The sequence below is a fragment of the Pelobates fuscus genome, chromosome 4 (genome assembly GCF_036172605.1).
Source record: "Pelobates fuscus isolate aPelFus1 chromosome 4, aPelFus1.pri, whole genome shotgun sequence".
NCBI lineage: Eukaryota > Metazoa > Chordata > Amphibia > Anura > Pelobatidae > Pelobates > Pelobates fuscus.
This window is the reverse complement of record NC_086320.1, coordinates 269,436,719-269,457,543: the sequence shown is the minus strand read 5'-3', so window position 1 is coordinate 269,457,543 and position 20,825 is coordinate 269,436,719. Positions and strand designations below refer to the sequence as shown.

The window sequence follows — 20,825 nt, the reverse complement described above, 5'->3', positions numbered from 1 at the left end:
AAGCTCATTTGAGCAGGGTCCTCTTCAACCTATTATTCCTGTAAGTTTTCTTGTAATTGTCTTATTTATTGTTACATCCCCCCCCTCTCAAAATATTGTAAAGCGCTACGGAATCTGTTGGCGCTATATAAATGGCAATAATAATAATAATAATAATAATAATAATAATAATTTGTACATACCAAACAGAGTCAGAGGTCCAGTCGTCTAATTTTTCTCCTTTGTCATTTAAGTAAATATCAACGTTTAAATTTTCTTCCGTATCGTGAGCAGAAGCAAAGTTAGTAACACTTCTAGCTGGGATACCTAAGCACCGCAACACTATCAATACAAAGGAAAAAATACATTAATTAATAAATAAACAACAAGGCTTTAGAAATAAATAAATGAGTGTACCTGGCATTATTAAAGACCACTGGAAGCTTACAATTTTTCTTGTATTGTCATTGCTTACTTGTAGGTGGAAGAAGTTTGAAGGTGTGGGAGGAAGCGGTGGTGGATTTCCAGTGAAGAACTTACAGTTGCCACACAATGCAGTAAGTGCCATCTAGCTGGTTGTTTTCAAGATGTAGCAAATTAAGCCGAAGCTACCTCCTTGAGGTGGTGTCCATATGGCCAAACGAGGATCGCCCGAAACCAAATATATGGACAATATTCAAATGTATGAGATATTTAAGGGATTTGAGTACACTGTGATATATGCACCTTGATTAAAACCTAGTATCGAAACACGATGCGCTGTATGGTGTGGTGGCTTTTATTATTAAAAAAAACACCACTACTTTAAGTTTTTAAGTACTTTACAAGAAAGTCTTTTGAGTTTGCTCAAATTCGTTTTGCATCATATGCTCTAGTTGAGCTTGGAATGAATGGGTAGAATTAAAGGTGAAATAACATGAGTTGAAGCCCGATTTCAAATGCCATATATTAGAGCCAATATTGCTGGCTCTGATAATTGTAAGTGCTATACTGCATTGTGGGAAGCTTCAATTTATGTACACATATTACGTTATTATATTTGCTCTGTGTTACCTCTTGTAAATTTACCCCTGTTATTTTGTACCTGAAGGGTAACATTTTATTTGTGGTCATGTGCACTTTCACTTTTTTATTTTTGCAATAACATTGTATATGTCAAAGCAAGGATGCATTTGTGTTTATTGCAATGGTAGGGCTCTTTATAATTGGTCTCGGGGTTTAATAAATGTAGTTGTCTATCTGTAGCATATGTGTGAGCAGCGATGTATCTACCGTGAGGCTAGCAAGGCATTTGCCTTGGGTGGCACTTACATGGGGGCGGCAAAAAAAGCCACCCACCCAAATGCCCCGGGAAATGTCTTGCCAGCCTCTTGTCCTGGGGGGCCCAGGTTAAACACAGGGCTTGCAAATTCAATTCTCTGGACTTGTTGCCTGGGTTTAAGACAGGTACCTCAAATTATAATTAATAATATGACTTAATTATGTAAAAAGATTACATAAATATACATGTAGAATTTAAATATATACAATACAAATACTTGTATTTAAATTCTACGTGTATATTTATGCAATTATTTATGTAAATTGTAAATTATTGATATATATATATATTTATAGATATATATAGTTAATACATTGCTAAACACAAATATACACACCGGTCAAGCCATTAGGCTTGCTTTTCCCACAGAAATCTCACTTTAACAGTGCTCTCACTACAGCAGGGGATTCTGGGTAGGCATATGCAAATTAGCTTAATAAAGAACCACATTTTTGCCTCGTAATTCCACTTTATACATGGATTCCTTGGAGTATGTGTCTGCTGTATACAGTAAAAATATCACTAGCCAACTGGCTATTCTTCTATGAACCTCAGATTATCAGTATCCCATGCAAGTCAAACTTCAGACTTTAATATTGGTCTATGTTAGACTAGGATAAAGTGGTATGATTAGGAGATTGTAGTGATCTAGATCAATATCGCTACTTGAATGTATAGCTTAGTAGAGGGCTGTGTATCAATAAAGTGGAGATGGTCGTATATAAACCATCTTTTGGCACGTGAAGACAAATCAGTGGGGGCACCCTCAGGGCACTCTAGTGCCAGGAAAACGAGTATGTTTTCCTGGCACTAGAGTGGTCCTTTAAGCTCTCTATGGCAGTGTGCTCAATAGCTATTACCCTTCAGTTAAGTAGCATCAGATTTAGAGACATGTCTAACTCGACTGAACAGTCTCATGTAGAATGCTATTCCTTGTTAGGCTAGAGTGTAATATCATTAGGTACAATCTATGAAATCTCTATTATAATCTGGTCACCAGAGAGGAATAAGAAACAATAAAAACGTGCTAATGGTGTAGAACCATGCTTAGAATGCTGGTTGCCTACACCTTAAGTGCATGAGTGAAAGTGCCCTGTGAAGAGAAGGAAGAAACCCGACGCGCGTTTCGGCGCACAGACGTGTGCACCTTCGTCACCCCCAAAAGATGGTTTATATACGACCATCTCCACTTTAAGGATACACAGCCCTCTACTAAGCTATGCATTTAAGTAGCGATATTGATCTAGATCACTACAATCTCCTAATCATACCACTTTATCCTAGTCTAATGTAGACCAATTTATTAAAGTCTGAAGTTTGACTTGCCTGGGATACTGATAATCTGAGGTTCATAGAGGAATATCCAGTTGGCTAGTGATATTTTCACTTTATTTATTATTATTTATTATTTATTTTCTTTATTGACCTTTTATTTTTGTGGTTACAATGTGGACTAGTACAATCATTTAATATTTTGAACATCATCCATTATTCTAATATTTTCCAGCTTGATAATCACCCGTCGGAGCTTTGGCTCCCATAGGTGGTATTCTGCCATTTCCGTACTATAAATTAGGGGTCAAGTCCCAAGACACCCCTGGAGTGTATAATTATTGTGGCAGTATAGGAGGAGAGGTGGCTGGTACGAACCCCTCTGCCCCTTTTTTTACTGTCTCCCTTACATGACAGATTGTATTAGGTTTTTTTTTTTTTAAAACACCTAATCTAGGCAAAAATAATGGGGGTTTAGTTACATTATATAATCATACATTGCCTAAGACTGCCACAACGTCAATGTACCCCATCTTTGGCAGGTCCTACTCTAACAGCCTAATGTCTGCTCTTATGTCTGCTCTTATGTACATTGTCAATATAATATAATATATAAATATCAAAATTATTTAATGTATAATAATTTTATTAAAATATATATAAAATTTATACAATTACTGTATATGTGTGTGTGTGTATATATATATATATATATATATATATATATATATACGTAAATCCATAATAAGTGTATTTTGCTATTGTTTTATATATATATCTCAATATCAAAATAGACTTGTTATATATTATATGATATGTATCCTTTGCAGTAGTAACATCCAGTGGCGTACACATGACCTATGGGGCCCCGGTGCGAAAATTGATCCGTGGGCCCCCCCCGCATGCTTACTCTGCGCAGGCCGGGGCCGCAACACATGGCGGTGGGCACCTGGTCACAGGGGTTGCAGGGTTGCGACCCCTGCGACCGCGGTATGTACACCAGTGCATGCAGATGCACACACACTTAACCCCTTAAGGTCCAAACTTCTGTAATAAAAGGGAATCATGACATGTCACACATGTCATGTGTCCTTAAGGGGTTAAAGGACCACTACAGACACCCAGATCACATCAGCTCAATTAAGTGGTCTGGGTGTCAGGTCCCTCTAGTTTTAACCCTGCAGCTAAAAGCGTTTCACTGAGGGTTAATCCAGCCTCTAGCGGCTGTCTCACTGACAGCCGCTAGAGGAGCTTCCGCGATTCTAAGACACTGAACGTCCATAGGAAAGCATTGAGTAATGCTTTCCTATGGGCGGTTTGAATGCGCGCACGGCTCTTGCCGTGCAAGCGCATTCGGAGCTGAGCGGCGGAGGGATCCCCAGCGCCAAGGGAGTCCGGCACTGGAGAAAGGTAAGTGCTGAAGACACACACACACTCTCACGAACAGACGCATACACACTAGCTAACAGACACACACATTTACTGACAGAGACACACTCAGCGACAGACATGCATACACACACACTTACAAAACATACACTCTCACTGACAAACACACAATCAATAACAGACATCAGACTCACTAACACAAACACACTCAGTAACAGACACACACAGTAACACACTCACTGACACTCACTAGCAGACACACACTCACTGACACTCACACTAACACACACACTAACACTCACAGTAACACTAACACACACTAACACTCACAGTAACAGTAACACACACAGTAAAACTAACACACACACTTACACTCACAGTAACACTAACATACACACTTACACTCACAGTAACACTAACACACACAGTAACACTAACACTCACAGTAACACTAACACACACACACTAACACTCAGAGTAACACTAACACACACACTAACACTCACAGTAACACTAACACTCACAGTAACACTAACACTCACAGTAACACTAACACACACACACTAACACTCACAGTAACACTAACACACACAGTAACACTGACACACACACACTAACACTCACAGTAACACTAACACACACACTAACACTCACACTCACACTAACACTAACACACACTAACACTCACAGTAACACTAACACACACACACACACTAACACATTTTTTTTTTTTAATTTAATCCCCCAGCCTCCCTACCTTTTGGAGTGCTGAGGGGATTCCCTGGGGTCCAGTGGTGCTGCTGGGCTCCTGGGGGGCCGGTCACCTGGTGGGCAGTCAGGCTGGCCGGTGCGCGAGGGAGCACTCTCCCCTGAGTGCTTCCTCTTCAGCTCCCTCGCGCGCCGCGTACTGATACTGAAGAGGAGCACTCAGGGGAGAGTGAAGAGGAAGCACTCAGGGGAGAGTGCTCCCTCGCGCACCGGCCAGCCTGACTGTCCGCCGGGTGTAACCAGGGCCAGCCTCGGGGGCCTCGCTGGCCCATTGCATACATACCGGGTGGCAGGGCGGCCGGGCCCCCTGGTGGGCCGGGCTCGGTCGCAGCCGCGACCCCTGCGACCCTGGTATGTACGCCACTGGTAACATCCACAACATAACATTGTATTAACTAGATATATGTATCTATGTGTGTATATATAGCTGCAGGCTAGAGTTCACTCTCGCGAGACCCGAGCGTTGCTGCGGTAGCCGCGGCAACGCTCAGAATCCCACGAGAGGACCCGGCGGAGGTGCTGGCTAGAGCTCCGCCGGTCCTCTCCTCCCTCCCTCACACCCCAGCAAGCGGCCGCCTGTAACTGCCTCTGGGCCGGTGAGGGAGATCTTTGATCTCCCCACCGGCCCATGGAGGCACACAACAGGGCTGGCACTCGGGTAGCGCTGGCCCTGCTGGGGCTGGCAGGGAGATCCTGTGATCTCCCCTGCCGGACTCGGCCCCACGGCCATCGCAGCCCACCGGGCATTTACCCGGTATGCCCGATGGCCAGTCCGGGCCTGTGTCAGAGAGAGTATGTCTATCCGTGAATGTGTTTCAAATCAGTGAGATTGCGTGTTTATCATTGAGAGAGAGAGTGTGTGTCTAATGTGTGTGTGTGTGTATCTGTGTCTGTGAGTGTCAAATCAGTCAGTATGTGTGTGTCTGTCAGTGAGTGTGTCTGATTACAAAACGGGGTGGGGCTTAAAGATGGAGAGATGGAGTCATTGACATAGAAACATGCATGATGGACTGCAAAGGGGAGGGTTTATTAAGATGACCACACCCACACGGGGCACCACCCCAAAAAATCTGTGACCCTAGGATCAACACTGGTCTCTTATTTCTCTTACAATATCTTTCTCTTCACAGGTCTCACATTTCTACGCATGTTTTTCTCTTCATATGTTTTACTTTTTTATTCCACATATCAATTCCCACCGGGCTAACCCCAAATTTAACTTCTTCTGCGGCGCCAATGCTGTAGCTGCTGATAACATGTGGCATGGCTGAGCAGGATACTCTTCGTCTGGCTCTGTGCATTCCCTTGCAGAGCTGTTCTGCAACAGCGTCCTGTGTGTATATAACTCCTCATCATCCCAGACACTACGTTCAGAAGAGCCTGCGTGGGAGTGCAGGTAAAGTGAGAATGCATTTGTCTGCTGAATGTTAAAGTGCTTGGACTCTCCATAAGGTCCATGGTTTTCACTGGTGCTGGTCACTCAGTCTGTACCATAAATGAAACACAATAATGGTGAACCGACTGGGTACATCCCCCCACAGTTTCTACAGGTGATACTCAAAAAAATTGAATATTGTGCAAAAGTTCATTTATTCCAGTAATGCAACGTAAAAGGGTAAACTAATATATGAGATAGACGCGTTACATGCAAAGCAAGATAGTTCAAGCCGTGATGTGTCATAAGTGTGATAATTATGGCTTACAGCTCATGAAAACCCCAAATCCACAATCTCATTAAGTTAGAATATTGTGAAAAGGTCAGCTAAGTAAACCATAACAACTACAAAAGTGTTTCTGAGCCTTTAAATGGTCTCTCAGCAGGCCCGGACTGGCCATCGGGCACACCGGGCAAATGCCCGGTGGGCCGCGATGGCCGTGGGGCCGAGGCCGGCAGGGAGATCACAGGATCTCCCCTGCCGGTCTATGCAGGGCTGGCACTATCCGAGTGCCGGCCCGCTGTTTTCAATGATGGGCCGGTGGGGAGATCAAAGATCTCCCTCACCGGCCCACATAGAGAATTTCTGTCCGCCAGCGGGGAGAGAGGGAGGGAGCCAGGAGAGGACCCGGTGGAGCTCTATCTTGCAGCTCCGCCGGGTTCCTCTCGCGAGATCCGGAGCGTTGCCATGGCAACGACCGGATCTCGCGAGAGTGAACGAGAGTGAACTCTAGCCCGCAGGCCGCAGGCAGGCTAGAGTTCACTCACCCACTGGACCACCAGGATAGTGCCTGAACCCCCCTCCCAGGCTAAAAGGTAAGAAGGGAGGGGGGGGGACATAATGCCTACTTTTTTTTTTTTTATCTACCCCCCCAAACTCTCACACCCATCATCCATAGTACTTTCACACTCGGCAATCTCACACACACATCACACACACCACTCTCACACCCATCATCCACAGCACTCTCACACACACACATCACACTCAGCACTCTCACACTCAGCACTCTCACACTCAGCACTCTCACACTCAGCACTCTCACACTCAGCACTCTCACACACAGCACATCACACTCAGCACTCTCACACTCAGCACTCTCACACTCAGCACTCTCACACCCATCATCCACAGCACTCTCACACACAGCACTCTCACACTCAGCACTCTCACACTCAGCACTCTCACACTCAGCACTCTCACACTCAGCACTCTCACACACACATCACACACACATCACACACAGCACTCTCACACACAGCACTCTCACACACACAGCACTCTCACACACACATCACACTCAGCACTCTCACACTCAGCACTCTCACACCCATCATCCACAGCACTCTCACACTCAGCACTCTCACACACAGCACTCTCACACACACATCACACACAGCACTCTCACACACAGCACTCTCACACACAGCACTCTCACACACAGCACTCTCACACACAGCACTCTCACGCACTCTCACACTCAGCACTCTCACACTCAGCACTCTCACACTCAGCACTCTCACACTCAGCACTCTCACACTCAGCACTCACACACTCAGCACTCACACACTCAGCACTCACACTCAGCACCATCACACACACATCACACACAGCACTCTCACACACATCATACACAGCACTCTCACACACATCATACACAGCACCCTCACACACAGCACTCTCACACACATCATACACAGCACTCTCACACACATCATACACAGCACCCTCACACACATCACACAGCACCCTCACACAAATCAATCACACACAGTACCCACACACACAGCACCCACCACACCCTCACACACATCACATCTCTCACACACACATACTGCACCCCACACAGAATCCCCCACGACACACTGCACCACACACATACACAATACTTCCAAACATATTTATATAATATATATACATATATATATATATATATATATATATATATATATAAAAAATATATAGCTTGGCACTCACCCTGTCTCAAAAATATAGTTTTAGATGCCTTGGTGCTGTCCCACGTTAAGAGATATAAATGAAGAAATAAGGGAAGCACTCTCCGGTCTTGATAAAGGGTCAATCGGTATTTTATTTCCAACAAGGATTTACATTCTTAGATCGACGTTTCGACCCCTCAGGGTCTTCCTCAAGATCAATGTAAATACATACAATTACCAAATATATAGTAAAATAACTATTGTACTCACCAATCGTGACTGAACCACCTCACCCCATCCGTGTGCACCCGGAAGTGAATTTGCGATCACGTGACCACGTGACCTGCCGTGATGCGTGCGTGCTGACGTACGAATGTGTTGCTAGGGAACCAGTAAACACAAAATAATATCGCAAACAGGTCTAACCGGAGCAATATGAAGATATGTGAATATGTGCATAGGTAGATGCTGTGAATCTAGTAAGAATAGCTATAAATATAATAATAATAAGAAGCTATATAGGATGATCTGTAAAGTGATGTTCAGAATATTTAAAACAGTGAGCAAAGAATGTAAATCCTTCGTCGATCTAAGAATGTAAATCCTTGTTGGAAATAAAATTGACCCTTTATCAAGACCGGAGAGTGCTTCCCTTATTTCTTCATTTATATATATATATATATATATATATATATATATATATATATATATATATAATATTCACACACACACTATAGCCTGTATGCACACATTTGCTACATCCCCTATACACACATTCTCTACAGCCCCTAGCCACATATGCATTACATTACACCACAAACACAACACGACTAAAACCGACCTTATAACACAATACCACACCACAATCAGCTCACTCTGCACACACACAATGGCCGGCTCCAAACACATGCACAATACTCTTTCCTGGCATTTTTGTCTCCTGGTATCCATTTATAGAGACACCAGAGACAAGTTGCAAGGAAACACAGTGCAAGCATGTTATTAAATTTGCTTGCACTGTGCAGAACAAATACAGGGCTTTTTTCTCATGCTAGAGCTCTTCAGCAGAGCTCTGCACATGGTCTGCCCTGGCCTGCACTTTGAGAGGGGGCGTGTTTGTCATTAATGATGACAAAACACACTCTCTCTGCCCCGCCCCCTTCTTAGTGGGCCGCTGTGATAAAAAAATGTCTCTCAGTCTGGTTCAGTAGGAATCACAATCATGGAAAAGACTACTGACCTGACAGTTGTGCAGAAAGCCATCATTGACACCCTGAGCCTGCACTAATATGAGGAGGCACTCTCACGCTGCTCTGGGGACCCTGGTGGCCGCGGCCCTACAGAAAGACCACTGGACACCCAGCCCCCGAGAGAGGTGAAGGACCCTGCCTTTGGGTTTGGGGGTGACCCGGAGGAGATCTGTCCCCGACGTTGTGAGTCCTGTGGGGCGGAGGCACATCGACCTTTCCGGTGTACCGGTCGAGTGAGGAGGATGCCCCAGTCCCAAGTATGTGGCCGGCGCTCAGTGGGGCAAAGGAGTCCAAGCACCTCATGGAAGCATATGTGGTGCTGGGGAGGTGCAGGAGCCGGTTGGGGCATGGACTCTTGGTGGGGGGTCTAATGGACTGATCTGGACTCTGAGTGCCCACGGTGCCACAGGGCGCCATGCGGGTAGACTGGATGATATATTATATATAGTCTGCTGAAGTTATTTACATATTTTATTTGCTTTAATTGCTGTCTATATTTTCGTTATAAATTTGCAAGGTACCACTGATAGATGAGTACTTGACCTTACAACAATGCAGCTGACTGCTCGTATTGAAATGCAAAATACAGTTTAACCTACATTTACTGCTTTTTTATACGCTGTCATACCAAGAATAGATAGATTATTGTTAGCGTTACTGATCCGTGTTAGAAGATTACTGTTAATTAATCAGTCTAAACAGGGCCGGTGCAAAGATTTTTGCCGCCGTAGGCAAAAAAAAATGTGCCGCCCCCCCTCATATGTCCTGCCCACCATGTGACATCACAATGCCCCGCCCATATGCTCTGCCATATGGGCCAACGCCAGTCTTCACAAAGTGTCTTTTATCTGAAAAGACAGTGTGTTTACATTAAAAAGCCTACAGGCACAGGCTATAGACACCATAACCACTACATTATGCTGTAGTGCTTTTGGTGACTATAGTATCCATTTAATGTGAGGTAAATTAGAGATTAGTGCCCCTAATAATATATTGGATTGCCTACTTACCACCAGATGAAGACAAGAGGCTGATGATGGGCTCAGTCTGGCTCCACAGGTCTGGTGTAGAAGAGGCTCTCTGGAGACTGTTTTTAACAGTGCTCACAACAATTAACGAACAGGAAGCAGCTCCATTTTTTAGGGCCCCTTACACAGCTCAAGGTCTGGGCCCCCAGGGGGCATACGCCTTCAATGCCCACCCATAAATCCACCTACATGGCCCATCCATGAGTTGGGGATGTTTTATGTGTGCAATTTGTGTAAGGGATGTGTGTTTATAGGGGATGTAGTGTGTGTTTGCGTGTAAGGAATGCATTGTATGTTTCTGTGTGTGTGTGTGTGTGTGTGTGTGTGTAAGGAGTGCAAGGTTTGTTTCTGTGTATGTAATTGAATGCAGTGTGTGTCTGTAAGGGGTGCATTAATTATGTAAGAGAACGTAAGGGATGCATTGTGTGTTTCGGGTGTGTCTGTGTGTGAGTAGGAATGCATTGTATGTTTCAGTGTGTGTGTGTGAGGGGGGATGCATTGTGTATGTGTGTAGTGTAAAAGAGAGGGTTTGTGGGGTAGGATAGGGACTGAGAGGGGAATAGCTCTTTATTTAAAAAAAAAAAAAATTCATAGTGCTCTCCCCTCCGGTCAATTATTGATTTCCCTTCTGTCCCTCCATGTTCTCCCCTTCTGTCAATTAGTGCTCTCCCTTGGCCCCCTGTCCCTCTGCAGTCCCCCCTTGGTGGTCTTCTCACTCCCCCATCCCCCCCTTAGTGGTCCTCCCTCTCCCAAACCCCTTAGAAGACCTTCCCCTACTCCCCCCACCCCCTTAGTGGTAATCTCCCCCCCTTAGTGGTCCTTACCCTCCTCCCCTCTCCTTAGTAGTCCTCCCTCCTTACCCCCCTTTGGTGGTCCTTCCCCCCCCTTAGTGGTCCTTCCTCTCCCAAACCCCTAGTGGACCTCCCCTCCTCCTCCCTCAGTGGTCCTTACCTCCCCACCCCCGTTCCCCCTGTGTTCCTTCACCCCCCTCCCCCAGTGGTCCTGACTCACCCCTCCCCTAGTGGTCCTTACCCTCCCCTCCCCTAGTGGTCCTTACTTCCCCCTCAACCCCCCCAAGTGGTCCTTACCCTCCCCTCCCCTAGTGGTCCTTGCTCCCCCCTCCCCTCCCCTCCCCTACTGGTCCTTACCTTCCCCTCCCCTAGTGGTCCTTACTCCCCCCTCCCCTCCCCTAGTGGTCCTTATCACCCCCTCCCCTTAGTGGTCCTTATCTCCCCCCCCTCCCTCCCATAGTGGTCCTTACCCCCCCTCCCTCCCATAGTGGTCCTTATCCCCCCTCCCTCCCCTAGTGGTCCTTATCCCCCCTTCCCTCCCATAGTGGTCCTTACCCCCCCTCCCTCCCCTAGTGGTCCTTACCCCCCCTCCCTCCCCTAGTGGTCCTTATCCCCCCTCCCTCCCATAGTGGTCCTTATCCCCCCCCTCCCATAGTGGTCCTTACCCCCCCTCCCTCCCATAGTGGTCCTTATCCCCCCTCCCTCCCATAGTGGTCTTTATCCCCCCCTCCCTCCCATAGTGGTCCTTATACCCCCCTCCCTCCCATAGTGGTCCTTATCCCCCCTCCCTCCCCTAGTGGTCCTTACCCCCCTCCCTCCCCTAGTGGTCCTTATCCCCCCTCCCTCCCCTAGTGGTCCTTATCCCCCCTCCCTCCCATAGTGGTCCTTATCCCCCCCTCCCTCCCATAGTGGTCCTTAAGCCCCCCTCCCCTAGTGGTCCTTATCCCCCCCTCCCCTAGTGGTCCTTATCCCCACCCCCTCCCTCCCATAGTGGTCCTTATCCCCCCTCCCTCCCCTAGTGGTCCTTATCCACCCCCTCCCTCCCTCTCCTAGTGGTCCTTATCCCCCCCCCCCTACCTCCCCTAGTGGTCCTTACCCTCCCCTCCTGCCCATGTAGCGTGGCCGGGCAGCGCGGAACGCGGGACAGGAACCTCTGTTTCCTGTACCCGGCCACCGGCGGAATGACAGGAAGCGCTCACTGAGTGAGCACTTCCTGTCATTCCGCCGGCGGCCGGGTACAGGAAACAGAGGTTCCTGTCCCGCGTTCCGCGCCGCCCGGCCACGCTACATGGAGAGACCGGCAGGAGGGAGCGCTCTGTGCTTCCCTCCTGCCGGTCACTCAAACCCGGCCGCCCTCCATGCAGCAGTGCTGCGCCGCCTGAGGCTTGTAAAAGCGCTCAGGCGGCGCAGCATGAGGAGCCACACCGGGCACAGGGATCCGGCACCCCCTGCTAAGTTGCGCCCGAGGCGGCTGCCTAGGTCGCCTTACAGGTGGCACCGGCCCTGAGTCTAAATCATTCTTGCACAGCTAGTAGCATACACCTACTTAGCCGTAGGGTATTCGATAAAAGGCATATAAATATAACACCCTTGGCCATAACATATGCCATATTGCCACGTACCGCCTCACTGAGAGACAGGCAGCCACAGTGATCATGCGTTGAGCTTTACTTAAAACATTTAACGCATACATCTGGCTTGAGAAGAGCTCGCTTAACGCTCACGGACCTGAACATAACTGCAACTTACTAAGAGGTATACACTCCCTCTTTACCGCGCATTTAAGCAAGCGCTGCACTCATTGGCCATCTTATACCTAGCACCTGCATATAATATGCACAACTTTTAATCACATTTAAGGGGCCCCTTTATCTGTTCTGTTGCTACCAACGCTCTTCCCCTCCAACCGCTAATACGAACTTGCTTTCCATGTTTCAGGCAATATAAATATAAGCTCCTAAGCATGACTTACTGAGTGCGTATTTAGCGACTAAGACTTAGCTTAAATGATTATTATATAAATAGCTTATTGTCATTCAAAGCGGTATTGATGTGGAAAATGTACTGTGCATTACCATGGTCTGACAAAATAGGCCTTTGAATAGGCAATACTGCATTCATCATTTAAACTCGTTTTATGTCTGCTATCATATTACGTGCAAAATAAAAGACAATTAAAAAAAAAAAAAAGGTAATTGCGAAGGAAGTTGGATGTTCCCAAAGTGCTGTATCAAAGCACATTCATAGAACGTTATGTGGAAGGGAAAAGTGTGGAATAAAAAGGTGCACAAGCATCAGGGATGACCGCAGCCTGGAGAGGATTGTCAGGAAAAGGCCATTCAAAAGTGTTGGGGACTTTCACAAGGAGTGAACTGAGGCTGGAGTCAGTGCATCAAGAGCCACCACACAGAGACGGATCCTGGACATGGGTTTCAGATGTTGTATTCCTCTTGTCAAGCCGCTCCTGAACAACAAACAACGTCAGAAGCGTCTTACCTGGGCTAAAGAAAAACAGACCTGGTCTGTTGCTCACTGGTCCAAAGTCCTCTTTTCTGACGAGAGCAACTTTTGCATCTCATTTGGAAACCAAGGACCCAGAGTCTGGAGGAAGAATGGAGAGGCACACACTGCAAGATGCTTGAAGTCCAGTGTGAAGTTTCCACAGTCTGTGTCGATTTGGGGAGCCATGTCATCTGCTGGTGTTGGTCCACTGTGCTTCATTAAGTCCAGGGTCAGCGCAGCTATCTACCAGGAGATTTTGGAGCACTTCATGCTTCCTTCCACAGATGAGCTTTATGGGGATGCTGACTTCATTTTCCAGCAGGACTTGGCACCTGCCCACACTGCCAAAAGCACCAAAGCCTGGTTCAAGGACCGTGGGATTACTGTGCTTGATTGGCCAGCAAACTTGCCTGACCTGAACCCCATAGAGAATCTATGGGGCATTGCCAAGAGAAAGATGAGAGACATGAGACTGAACAATGCAGAAGAGCTGAAGGCCGCTATTGAAGCATACTGGTCTTCCATAACACCTCATCAGTGTCACAGGCTGATAGCTTCCATGGCACGCCGCATTGAGGCAGTAATTGCTGCAAAAGGGGCCCAAACCAAGTACTGAGTCCATATGCATGCTTATACTTTTCAGAGGTCTGATATTGTTCTATGTACAGTCCTTGTTTTATTGATTGCATGTAATATTTTAATTTACTGAGATTGTGGATTTGGGGTTTTCATGAGCTGTAAGCCATAATCATCGCACTTATGACAAATCACGGTTTTAACTATTTTGCTTTGCATGTAATGTGTCTCATATTTTAGTTTCCCCTTACTGAAATAAATGAACTTTTGCACGATATTCTAATTATTCGAGTATCACCTGTACATCTATGATTCCTGGCCTACCTCAAATAGAATTTAAGTTTTATTGATCAGGGACTTATTTACCACTAAATAGTCACTTTCTTTAAATTTAAAGTGCTGCAAAATATGTTTTCATAATATAAATAATAATACAATTAGTGGCAGAACATTTTATAATTTTAAATTTTTAGTATACCTATAACACATAACACAATATTTTATTTAATTTTACCTGTGGTGAGAACTCCAGAAAACACCCAGCATTGTCCAAAAAGAACAGGTCTTTTAGTTTTATAGTACTTCTGCAAAATAGTGCTGCTTCCTGTCCAAGTGGTAGGAGAAGTGCCGGCAGAATAATTACCAGACCAGTTCCCACTTAGTACTCCTTGGTCATCATTTGAGTTAACCTGAGGAAAAACAATACCATTTGCTCAGTCTCTTGAAGAATATTAAGTAAAAGATACAGTTTCAAGATCTTAACTATTGCATTGTAATACCAAACTTACTAAGGCAGATAATTTCCTGGATAAAATCACTGGGTCCCTCCTCGCTGCAGATTTAAGTCCACTTCGATCAAGAAGGTGCATGCAACAATCCAGGACATCAATTTCATGCTATGAAAAAACCCAAAACATTTAAATTAAATTAAATTAGACAGGAGTAAATATGGGATTAACCATATAGGTAGTACTGGAACTTAAGTTTTAGGGGTGTTTTAACATGTACAGCATTCATAAACATTAATTAAGGCAACATATAACATCCCATTTACCCTAGAGACCTCGGCTTGCTTCTTAGGAGGACTTGCCTGGTATATGCCGTTATACTGGTTCTTTAACTTAACAATAGTTTTTAGAGGCACATATTTGTTCTGATTATTTAAAACAGCGTTGCTCGTGTATTTGTTCTTTGTATTTCCAAAAATTCTGTGATATACCCACAAGAAGATTCAATTAAAAATAAATAAAATTATTAGGATGTGTTTTGTCATGATCCATTCCAGAACAATTTTTGCAGTGTGGCAGGGTGCATTATCCTGCTGAAATGTGCCACTGCTATCATGGAACATAATTGTCATGAATGGGGTGTACATGGTCTGCAACAATCTCTAGGTAGATGGTACATCTATGTGAATGCCAGCACTCAAGAACATTACCCAGATCAAAACACTGCCTCCGCTGGCCTACTTTTTTTCCACAATGCAAAGGCGCCTGACCATCCAGCTGATCTAAAATAAACCGTGATTCATCAACAGATAAGGCAACCTTCCGCCATTGTTCAAAGGTAAAAATCTGACGATCATGTCCCAATCAAAAGAGCTTTTGGCGGTGAACAGAAGTCACCATGGGCACTAACACCTTTCTATCATGACCAGCATTAAGGGTTTTAGGAATGTAAGCATCAGTTGCTATTCTGTGTGATTTGACCTGAAGGGCTCCCCATGTGCATGAATGAGCCTGACGCCGGTTCACCAGTTGTCCATCCTTTTGGTAGGTACTGTAACGGAGCTTCCTGTACCCCTTGCTGGGTACCTCCACCAAGGAAAACTTCCTGGCTGGAACAGGGGACAAACTGCAGCACTTCTGCCCACAATCGCCGTGGCTTGACAGGGGTCCTGGAACCGCTCCCTCCTGGAGCCGAATGGGGAATTCGCTCTAGACACCCCCATGCACTGGACGACACTCAGTCCTGGGAGCTCTAGTCCTTACAAGGATTTTCATTTACATTGGCTCTCAGATCCAGGACATTCCCATAAATAATAAGATAATCCCTCCCCTTTGCCTGGGAGATAATTCAGTCAAGTACTGTATTAAACTCAATTATCTCTGGTACAAAAAGAAACACATTTCCCTAACACCCCTAAAGTACCTAAAAATTACATAAAACCCTACAAAATTTACACCCCCTGATAGCCCTGATCTGGGTGACCACATATCAAAAAATCACCCAGATCGGTTCAGAGGTTCAGGAATTTCCTGGAAGTCATAATTTGACCGACCGCAAGCATGGTCCCATGCCCAAAACCGTTCCAGAGAATCAGGGCTTGCGGTCGGTATAGATCAGTAGTTTACAAAACCAAAAGAATTACCGAACATAGTCAATGTTCTTAGCCTGAAACTTGTTCCCCATGTTCGTGGGAACGTTTCCACCAAACAGCACCTTTCTAAGTGTTGTAGAACCGAACCCAGGTAATCATGGAAGTCCAGTAGTGTTCGGGAGTTTCAGTGTCCAAAAATAGTTCCATGTACTCTACGACCAAACACAGCTGCCTGTTTTCATGGGAACAATCTAGCCGCCACCTCGTGGTCATCCATAGGAATTTGCGGCCACCCAGACAAACACTTAGAACACTGCGGTGCAGGAGGTCGGCACGGAGGTGATGACGTGATTGCGTGAGCACGTCGAGAGGCAGAGCTATGAGGAGCGGGCGCAGGCTTGGTGAGGGGAGATGAGGCGAGGACGGACGCTGAGAGACTCGAGGTCCGAGGCTGCTTGAAGCGAAGCCGAAAGTTTAGGGAGATTTGGCAGCATAATCTCCCTGGAGACGAGCAGAAAGCCGGAGGGTTAAAAAGACATCATAAGTGTCACGGAGATCAGGAAGTGGATACCTAAAACACTGACAAAAAGATAAGTGCACGCTAGTCTTACTCTTACTAGGAGGTTTGCTAAGCGTTGGGCTAAAAGCTGGTTGCCTGTGTTGCAGGGGGGCGGAAAAAAGGAAAAAAAGGGGAATAAAGAGGGAAAAAGGAAGCCGTTACAATTATTGGTTAAATAAGCTCAATAACTATCTGTAAAAGTTCAGAAGCTCAGAAGACAACGATATCGATTCTGGGCAATAGTGAGAGCATATTTAAAGGTGTACTCCCACTTTGAAAAGGGGAAGGAAAAGGAGAGAAAAAGAAAGGAAAAGAGGAGAAGGGGGAGAAAGGAAAAAAAATAAAAATAAAAATAACAACAAAACTCAGAAAGAGCTCCATAATGGCTTCCAAGAAACAAATTAAAACCAGAGATAAAAAAGAGGACCCCCAGCCAACGAGATTATCAGGGTTTTTCTCACCTAATAGAGAAAAACAGGGCCCTAAAGACAATGATACGCTATACCAAGACCAGCACACACAGACAATAAGCCTAAAATGTGATGAACAGAAGAATTATGTATCTCAGGATTTCTTGGTGACAAAATTGGAAGAGCAAGTGGCAATGATAGCCAATCAGATCACCAATAGTATTAACACAATTAAAATAGAGATGGAGAGAATGAATATAAAACTAAGTTCTGCACTAGAAAAAATCACGATAATGGAAGATCAAATAAAGTGCTTGCAAACAGAGAATATCCAAACAGAAGATAAACCACAGCAAATGGACTCGTAGATTAGAGATTTGGAAGATCGCTCAAGGAGGTGCAATGTGCGCTTTAGAAATATTTCAGAATCTATAACTCAAGATCAATTAAAGGACTTTCTATTATCATTTTTTCAAGAAGCTGGATTACAGAATGAAACTTCTGCACCCATTATAGAAAGAACACACAGATTAAGGAAACCTAATGAGGTTCCGTCTCATTATCCAAGAGATGTTATTGTGTGCTTCTTTTCATACTCATGCAAACAACAACTGTTGAATCTGTTAAGGAACAAAGAAAATCTCCCTGAGAAATTTAAAGATATTACTGCATATCAAGACCTCTCAATCCAAACTAGACGCTGGAGAAAAACCTTTCATCAAGCCTTAGAACCACTGAATCAAAAAAATATAAAATATAAATGGATACAGCCATCTAAAATAATTGTGTGGTGGGAAGAAAGATGGAGACCATTTACTTCAGCCAAAGACCTAGAGGACTGGACTAAAGCATGTTTGATCTCCAAAAGATAAATTAGTTAACTAAGAATTAAAGGACAAAGAAGAGAGAGGGGAGGGGGGGGAAAAGAAAGAGAAGGTTTTTTTGGGGTTTTTTTTTTTTTAATTAATAGATGCTAATAACAGTATTTAAGTATAAACTAATAAGGTAGTGGTAATTATAGAATATAATAAAGCACAAGATGATGTAACACAATAGGGGCAATTAAGAGGTAATTAAGGCCTAATTGGGAAAATGGTCTTTACAGAAGTAAAGTAAAAGCTCCCCAGACGAAAAAGAGTCACAAAAATTTTGGTTTGAAGGAACTAGACGATATAAAGGGCAAGAGTATTTATAATTGGGCACGGGTTGCTATTTCACTAAATATATCACTAAATGGTAAATTTAACCTGTAATGAGTGTGTTTTTAAAGATATAACGGCAGTAAGGCTGCTAGAATAATCAAATTAGGGTGGTATAGTACAGAATGGCAAGGAATAGATAAATTGATTTAAGTATTCTTTATGGAGGGATAAAAAAAGGCTTGCTGTAGAAAAAGAATCAAATGACACTATACACAAGGTGGAAGCAATATGCATAAATTAGCACAATGAATATTTGCAAGGATGAAATCGAAATAAGTATTCACTATGGAAGGGAAGATAAAAGGTGGTTGTAGAAAAAGAGATACGTGTTATTATATATAAGAGGAAATAGTTTGCACAAATTAACACAATGGATAATTATAATACAAATAGTGAAATTATAATTCTAATTTTTTTTTTCTTTTTTTTTTTGTTTGTTTGTGCTTTCTCTCTCCTCCCTCTTGGTCTCCCCCCTGGTCTGTGCCCTTGGACGCTACCTCATGGTCCTGCCTGATGCTTTTTTTTTTACAAGCACAAGTCTTGGAGTAATTGGTTACTCTCGAGACAGGGTCTATCCACAGGGGCCAGGTTATAGCCTTCTGTGAGATAGGGTTAGTTATGGGACTATATATAGATGTCCCTAGGTTTTGTCATGTCGTCTGTTGTATATTTGTGTTATCTGCGTGGTTTCAAAGTCAGGAGGGGGAAAAAGAGAAGGAGAAGAATAACATATGGTTAAGTTCATGTCTATAAATGCTCAGGGTCTGAATTCGGTGTACAAAAGATCCCTGTTACGTAACCAAATGATAAAAGATAAGATCCAGAGGCGGCTCTCTAATTAGGCGGTTTAGGCGGCCGCCTAAGGCCTCGCGCTGGCTGGGGCCTCGCGGCCGCCTAAACCGCCTGTGGGCAGAGTGTGTCAGGTCCTCGGTCAGTGACCGAGGACCTGACACCAGGAGGGGGCCCGGCGGCTTGCCCGGTATGCCGCCGGGTGCGAGGCCCCTCCTGGCTGCCCGGCCACCATCGCAGACACTGGTCTGCAGCTCCGCAGTGAGCAGAGCTGCAGACCATGTGACTCGCGAGATTTGGCCAATCAGAGCGTTGCCGCGGGTTACCACGGCAACGCTCTGAAATCTCGCGAGATGACACGGTCTGCAGCTCTGCGGAGCTGCAGACCGGAAGCAGTGGCCACCGGACCACCAGGGAGCCCACTGGACCACCAGGGAAAGGTAGGCTATCCCTCCCCATAACCCCCAACCACACTCAGGCTCACCCCCAGCTTTGCCCCCCCACCACATCACCCCCACCACCCTCAGCCTGCCCCCCACCACCATAACCCCCACCACCCTCAGCCTCACCCCCCTTCACCCTCAGCCTCACCCCCCACCACCCTCACCATTACCCCCCACCACCCTCACCATCCCCATAACCCCCACCACCCTTACCATCACCCCCCACCACCCTCAGCCTCACCCCCACCACCCTCAGCCTCACCCCCACCACCCTCACCATCACCCCCCACCACCCTCAGCCTCACCCACACCACCCTCACCATCACCCCCCACTACCATTACCCCTCCCCACCCTCACCATAACCCCCCACCACCACCATCACCCCCACCAGCATCAGCCTCACCATCCCCATAACCCCCACCACCCTCAGCCTTACCCCCCACCACCCTCAGCATCACCCCCCACCACCCTTAGCATCACCCCCCACCACCCTCAGCCTTACCCCCCACCACCCTCACCATCACCCCCCACCACCCTCAGCATCACCCCCCACCACCATCACCCCTCACCACCCTCAGCCTCACCCCCCACCACCCTCAGCCTCACCCCCCACCACCATCACCCCCACCACCCTCAGCCTCACCCCCCACCACCATCACCCCTCACCACCCTCAGCCTCACCCCTCACCACCCTCAGCCTCACCCCCACCACCCTCAGCCTCACCCCCCACCACCATCACCCCCACCACCCTCAGCCTCACCCCCCACCACCATCACCCCCACCACCCTCAGCCTCACCCCCACCACCCTCAGCCTCACCCCCCACCACCCTCAGCCTCACCCCCCACCACC

The 20,825-nt window shown here is 45.9% G+C and overlaps 1 protein-coding gene across 2 annotated transcripts in view; it reads right to left on the bottom strand.

Annotated features, from left to right (window-relative positions):
- Window positions 1-20,825, bottom strand: part of TGM4 (transglutaminase 4) — a 79,079-nt gene that overhangs the window by 18,853 nt on the left and 39,401 nt on the right. For both annotated transcript variants that reach the window (XM_063450646.1, XM_063450647.1), the window contains 3 exons: window positions 15,038-15,145; window positions 14,764-14,938; window positions 183-321 (listed from right to left, as the gene is read on the bottom strand). In XM_063450646.1, coding sequence (XP_063306716.1) covers window positions 183-321; window positions 14,764-14,938; window positions 15,038-15,145 — 422 coding nt within the window. The remainder of the gene's footprint in view (window positions 1-182; window positions 322-14,763; window positions 14,939-15,037; window positions 15,146-20,825) is intronic.